The sequence below is a fragment of the Nyctereutes procyonoides genome, unplaced genomic scaffold (assembly GCF_905146905.1).
Source record: "Nyctereutes procyonoides isolate TBG_1078 unplaced genomic scaffold, NYPRO_anot_genome, whole genome shotgun sequence".
NCBI classification, from domain to species: Eukaryota; Metazoa; Chordata; class Mammalia; order Carnivora; family Canidae; genus Nyctereutes; species Nyctereutes procyonoides.
This window is the reverse complement of record NW_026575049.1, coordinates 26,416,332-26,422,687: the sequence shown is the minus strand read 5'-3', so window position 1 is coordinate 26,422,687 and position 6,356 is coordinate 26,416,332. Positions and strand designations below refer to the sequence as shown.

The window sequence follows — 6,356 nt, the reverse complement described above, 5'->3', positions numbered from 1 at the left end:
CTCAGGCGGGCCGGTGAAGCGGCCAGAGACCAGGAGGACGTCCAGGTGGAGACGCAAAACCCCGGAGCGGCGCCTGAGAGCCAGCCCACCTGTGCCGGGCACCGCGTGGCGAGGGAAGGCAGCTCAGAGGCCAGCGGATGCTCACGCCAAGTCAGAGGTGACGGTGCCAGGACTCAGACTGTAAGGCTGGGTGACCTCAGGGGAAGGAGCAGGGGCTCCTGGGTGGGAGGCCAGAGCAGGCTGCCTGGAGGGCATGTCCAGGCTTCAAAGGATTGGGAAGTTGTGGATGGAGAGAAATGAGGGACACGGAGAAAGCTGGCCCAGCAAACCCTGCAACGGGCACGTGCTGAATGCCACAGTCCACCCACCCGTCCTTGAGGGCTGCTGCCCAGCTCTGCTGCAGGAAGTCACCCAGTGGGGACACACCGGCTCCTGCAGGGGCCTAACCCTCTGTCCACACCAACTGGGCAGGCCTGCGGCTGCGCCCCAGCAAGGTCCCATGTGGCGGTCCTGCCCCCCCTCCCGCCAGGCTAAGTCGTAACCAACCAGGAAGGGTGGCTGGCTCACAGAGCCTGCCCCACTGTGGAAACCCCAGGGCTGGGGGGGACCCTCCCATCGGTCACCAGGAGTCCCTCCAGCTTTGCTCTGTATGGTCCAAATCTGCCAGCGGCCCCAAAGCACAAGACGCAAATGCTTTGTATCCACTCAATGTCTCAACGGAGGAAGGCCTCCTCCTCCCTGTCTCTTTAGAGCCTGAGTGAATGTGGCAACTCCGTGTCCTCTTATCTGGGCCCTGTCCCTCGTTTTCCAGCTGATCGGTTAGCCACCAGGTCTTGGAGCTCATGGTCAGCACCCCCATCCTTGACTTTTGCACAAACACCTGTCCCCTAATGGTGGCACATCCTCCCTCCTCCGGGGCCTGTAGCAGGGTCTCCCGGGCCCTCAGCCACCTCTAAGCACTTGCACCAGAATTGTCCAGAGTGACTGTTTTTCCCTTTATTTTTTTAATTTTTTTTTAATTTTTAAAAATTTATTTATTTATGATAGTCACAGAGAGAGAGAGGCAGAGACACAGACAGAGGGAGAAGCAGGCTCCATGCACCGGGAGCCCGACGTGGGACTCGATCCCGGGTCTCCAGGATCGCGCCCTGGGCCAAAGGCAGGCGCCAAACCACTGCGCCACCCAGGGATCCCGTTTTTCTCTTTAAATATATATATATATTCATTCATTCATTCATTCATTCATTCATTCATATATTTAAATATATATATATATTCATTCATGAGAAGCACACACAGAGAGAGGGAGAGACAAAGGCAGAGGGAGCAGCAGACTCCACACCTGAGCAGGGCTGGATCCTAGGACCCAGAGATCACAACCTGAGCCAAAGCCAGACCCTTACTGACAGAGCCACCCAGGAACCCGTCCAGGGTGATGGTTAAAAGCAGGTCCCAGAGTCCTACCTCCACCCACTGGACCAGGATCTCAGAAGTGAGCCGTAACTTTGGTCACCAGAGGGGAGAAAGGACACCCCCCTCACCATTGCCAGGCGGCACAAATGGAACATGAGCACTACTGGAGAGCCCACAAGCAGAGAAGTGGCAGTAGCCCGGCGCCGGGCCTGTGACTCTACAGCTGGCGGGGACACCTGTTGGGGTGAGCACGAGGGTGCCTGCGCAGCCGAGCCAGCTTCTTGCTGAGAGGCTGAGGCGGACAGGAGGAGACTCCAAGGATATCCAAGTTTGCCTCTCCCCCCAAGGCGGCTGTTAGAGCTCAGCAGGCAGGAGCCCTTCCGTGGAACAGGTCCATGTGGGGCAGGCTGGTCCCTAAGGGCTGGCACCACAGCACCCTCCCCTTGCGGAGGCCCCTACACACAGGTCCTGTGGTCCTCGCTTCAGATGGAGAGCTGGTCAACCACCAGGAGCGGACCCCGGGCTGTGGGGGGTGGAGCCCGCTCCCTGCTGGCCAGAAGGACCCAGCGTGGGGCTGGCAGATGGTGGCTCCCAGCTGAGTGGCCACAGGGGCCCCTCAGCAGTCCTCCGCTAGGCAACGCCATGACTATACAGGGAAGCAGAGCTGGACGGAGCTGCCCAGAGCAGAAGGGGAAGGTCTCCTCCACACCGAAGATCCATCCAGCCAGCATATCCACACACTCATGCTCTCGCTCGACATGTGCCCATCCCTGGGCATGTGCCTGCTATAAGGGGTCCAGCCTGCCCTCACAGGGGTGCAGCCCCAACCTCAGCCCCAGCTTCCCGCTGGGGCACAGAGTATGACGCCCTGCTTCTTGAGGTCACTTCCTGAGTTGACCCCCCCCCCATCCCAGAGCACAAACCAGCCATGCCCCTGCTTCCTGAACCCCAAGCTGACTGCTCTGCAACAAAGTCCCCAGCCCCCGCAGATACTATGTCTGTCTCCAGGGCTGTCTTGTCAGCTGGGGCCGCCACCTCCAGGGGAGGAGGGCTCCTCTCAGGCCCATCAGCAGATGCTGGGTGAGGTGTTCTCCAGAGCACCAGCTGCTCTGGGGCTGGACCAGAGGAAATCTGACTCAGAGCAAAAGGATCATGGGAGATGGGGAAAGGCCCCCCGGTGCTGGAGATGGGAGACAACCCATAAAGTAGATTAGCAGCACACACTGCTCTTAGGTCCACATTTATTAGGCCCTGGAAGCCTGCCCAGCAGCCCTCCTGCTCCTAGAGGTATGGCCCCGAGGGCTAGTATCCGGCCTCACTTGGGCCAAAGCAAACAAAACAGTCAGAAATATTTTCCAGAAGGTAGATGGCTCCTTCCAAGCCTGCAGATGTCAGCTCTGGTCTGAGTGCATATCCTCCCCAGGGCTTCCAGCTCACCAGCTCCATGCTAACCACCCTGCCCTGGCTCTGGCCCGAAGGCTTCCTTGTGCCAGGCCAGCAGCTTAGCAGGGGCCAGGGGCCAGGGGCCAGGAGAGGCTGTGAGGCCAGAGGAGGAGATGGCCTGAGCACCTTCCCTGCTGTGTTCTCCTGGAAGCCTAGCTGCCGAAGTATTCCTGCTGGAACTTCTGGAAATCTTCCTCGGTGAACACGGTGCCTTCAGCCTCCTTCTTCTTTTTCTTCTTGGCTACAGGCCGGTCACAGGCCTTGCGGCCCCGGTTCTGGCGCACAATCTGGGGATGGGGGGCGGGAGGGGGGGAGGTGTTAGGATCCCTGGGTGGTATCTCTCTGCATATGAGGGGACAGCCCCTTGGAGCTACACGACCACAGCTTACTAAGTGCTACCCTCTCACTAGCTATACCATATCCACTTAGAGGAACAAACCGGGCCCACAGGGTCATAGGGGAGTTAGGCCAGGCCCAGCCTCCAACAGCCCTGCTCTGCTCTCCACCTTCCAGAGGGGTGGCCCGACCTCTGCTCTGTGCTTAGGGCAGAGACTCCCACGGGTCTCAGAAACAGCCTTGGCTCTCCCCACCCAGGTTCTGGTCCCATAGCCCACCCCTCTAACAAACCTGCTGGGTGACTGACTCAGCCACTGTACTTCTTGCGCTGGTCATAAACTTCAGGTTGACTCCGAGGTAGCCTTGACACTCTTGCTTCTGGAACTCAGCTGTGGATGGCAGGCAGGGGGGCATCATTTCAGAGGTACTCCTGGGAAGTCTCTGGGTCCCCTCCTGACAGCTCTTCCCCACCCCCTACCAGCCATGCCAAAGGCCCTGTGTCCCGCCCTGGGTTAACTCCAGCACCCCGGGCTCTCTTCTATCAAGTCTACTCTCCACATGATCCTACAGAAAGCACCCCCTCCGCCCCTGGCTCCCAGATCCTCAAGCGACTAATGCAACAAACAAGTCCTGAGCATTTACTGTCAGACACTGGTCTACATGCAGGGCATACAGCAGAAAACAGACAGAAACTCCAGCCCTTGTGGAGCTTACAGTCCAGAGCAAAGAAACACAATAAGCAAGGTAAACAGTATTTTAGAGAGTGATATGTTTTATGAAGAAAAATGCCACAGTGAAGAGAAATGAGGAATGTCAGGGGTGGAGGGTTGCAATTCTAAATAGGTGGGTCTGAGCAGGCCTCAGTGAAATGACGTTTTAGCAAAAACTCAAGGGAGGGAGTGTGGGAAGAGTATTCTAAGCAGAGGGTACAGTCAGTGCAAAGAACCTGAAGAAGTGTGATCCTTGTGTTTGGAGAACAGAAAATGGCTAGACCGGGGAGGGGAGAGCAGGGGAGAGAAGACGGAGGGGGGCGGACCATGCGGGGCCTCATTAGGTACCAAGTCCGGTGGAAGCCATTGGAGGGTGTGGGGGGACTTCACAGGATCACTGGCTGCTGTGGTGAGAACAGGATTACCAGGTGGGGGAGTGGCGGTTTTAAGAGGCTTTTAAAATAAGCCAGGTAAGAGATGATGCAGCCCACAGCGAGGTGGCAGCCACAGCGGTGGCTCGAGAGTCCCCTCATCACCTGCGATGCAGTGTGACAGGGTGGTGGGACAAGGGCTGGGATTAAGGTGACCTGCGGCACCCTATGCTCCCGTCTCACACCAGCATCGCTGCTGCTCAATTGCGTCTCACTTTCCTGCCTCCACACTTTGGCTCGTGCTGTTTCCTGCTTGGAATTCACAGTTCAACAAACCCCTGAACGTCTTTTATGTACCAGGCCCCAGGCCATTCAAAGGCACACCGGGAGCTCACCAGGCCCTGCCACATGTCCTAAGACCCCAGCATCCAGCCCGCACCTGTCCCTCCCGTTAGGTGGCATCATATCTCCAAGGATGCTCTCCTGGAAACGGCTCTGTTCTGGGCACCTCCCTCTTTATCCTCCATCCTCGGCCAATTCGGCACTGCCGCTCATCAGCGCTCCCCGTCTTCACCACATCCTCCCACCGGAGCAATCATCCCGGAATCATCCCGGCACCATCGTGGCCGCGCAGGCTACAGTGCCTCGCACCGGAAAGGCAGCCAGTGAGAGCGCATCTCTGCAGACACGCTGCCTGGTTTCTACCTGTACCACCTGGGCAGGTGTCCGTTTCTGCATCTGAGGAATGGGGGTAATGACAGCGCCGACCTCACAGGGTGATCGCTTCTTTTTTTGGGGGGGGGGGGGGAAGGGGGCGGGTGATCGCTTCTTTATGCAGGATTTGGAACAGCATCTTTTCCAGGCTTCTGTCTTGCCAGTGCTCAAAGCCACGAACTTCTCCCAACCCTGCCTCGCGACCTTCTCGGGAGCTCTTCCCGTGGCTCACTCTCACACCTCCCTCAGGTTCGGCCTTAACCGCCGCGCGCGCACAGAGGTCTGATTTGGCTTTTGATCCTCCGGCCCCGCCGCCGCCCCCCGCCTTACTGCGCAGCCTGACTCGGAAGCTCTTCGCGGCTCCTTTCCCCACTCGGGCGGCGGCGCGGGCGGCCGGGACGACGTGCTTCGTCCACCTCGTGCCCCCGGAACCCGGCTCCGCGCCCGGAGCACCCCAGGCAATGCCCGGCGGCCTCTCGAGCTCAGCCTCCAGCGCCCCCTCCCCAGGGGTCGCCCCCTCCCCAGCTCACCGAGCGCGGACTTGGGCACCTTCCCCTTGGCCGAGTTCCGCAGTTTCTGGGCTTGGGTCGCCTTCGCCTTCCGGCCCCGCTTGGCCCGGGCCCCGCTCGGCTTGGCCTGGCCCGGGGCGCCCTGGGGGGCTGCAGGGGAAGGGAGAGACGGGCGGACCCGGCTGACGCGGCGCGCAGGTCTTCCGTCCCGCCCGCGCCACGCCTGGCTTGGAGCGTCCCGCACCCTCGGGGGTCCTGCCCGCCGCCCCCGCTGCCCCTCCGCCCGCGCCGCGCGTCCCGGGCCAGGCCCGCCTCACCCTCCGGCGCCCCCAGCAGCTCGAGGCCCCGCCGCAGCAGGGCCGCCGACATGGCTGCACCTAGCTCCGCCCACACACTCAGGCTACTTCCGCCTTGGCCGCCCTCTTGGTCTCCGCGGAAACCCGAGCGGGAACAGAAGGTTCCGGAGCGAGTGGCCGGAAGTGCCCGCCTGCCTTAGGACGCCTGCGCGTGGAGTCGCCGCTTCACTCCCGAGAGGAAATAGGGGCGGGGCCTGGGGGCGGGGCCAACCTGCCAAAGGACGCATTTGTTGTCCAATCCCAACCCAGCCGGCCCCTGGCGCGCAAGGCCACGCCCACTCCGGGGAGCGGTCGGTTACCCTCCCTGGCGGGTGGGTCCAGCGGCTCGCGTCCTGCGGCTTCGAGGTACCCGAGGGTTTTTCTGCATTACCAAGTTTTTCGATAAAGCGAAGTGTACAGCCGGATTCTTTTTTCTCCAAACATCAACCGAAGCAGCATATCGCACAGGTCGAGTATGGTTGAGAATCCAGCTGTCTTCCATTAAGTCGGACATGAGAAGAGGTT

At 60.2% G+C, this 6,356-nt stretch overlaps 1 protein-coding gene across 1 annotated transcript; it reads right to left on the bottom strand.

Annotated features, from left to right (window-relative positions):
- Positions 1–2,640: 2,640 nt before the first annotated feature.
- On the bottom strand, positions 2,641–5,929 carry RPS19BP1 (ribosomal protein S19 binding protein 1). Its single transcript, XM_055329495.1, has 4 exons — positions 5,814–5,929; positions 5,518–5,646; positions 3,484–3,581; positions 2,641–3,143 (listed from the first exon to the last, which is right to left on the bottom strand). The coding sequence occupies exons 1-4, from the start codon at positions 5,863–5,865 to the stop codon at positions 3,009–3,011; spliced, it is 414 nt and encodes a 137-aa protein (XP_055185470.1). The 5' UTR covers positions 5,866–5,929; the 3' UTR covers positions 2,641–3,008.
- Between the last annotated feature and the right edge of the window lie 427 nt (positions 5,930–6,356).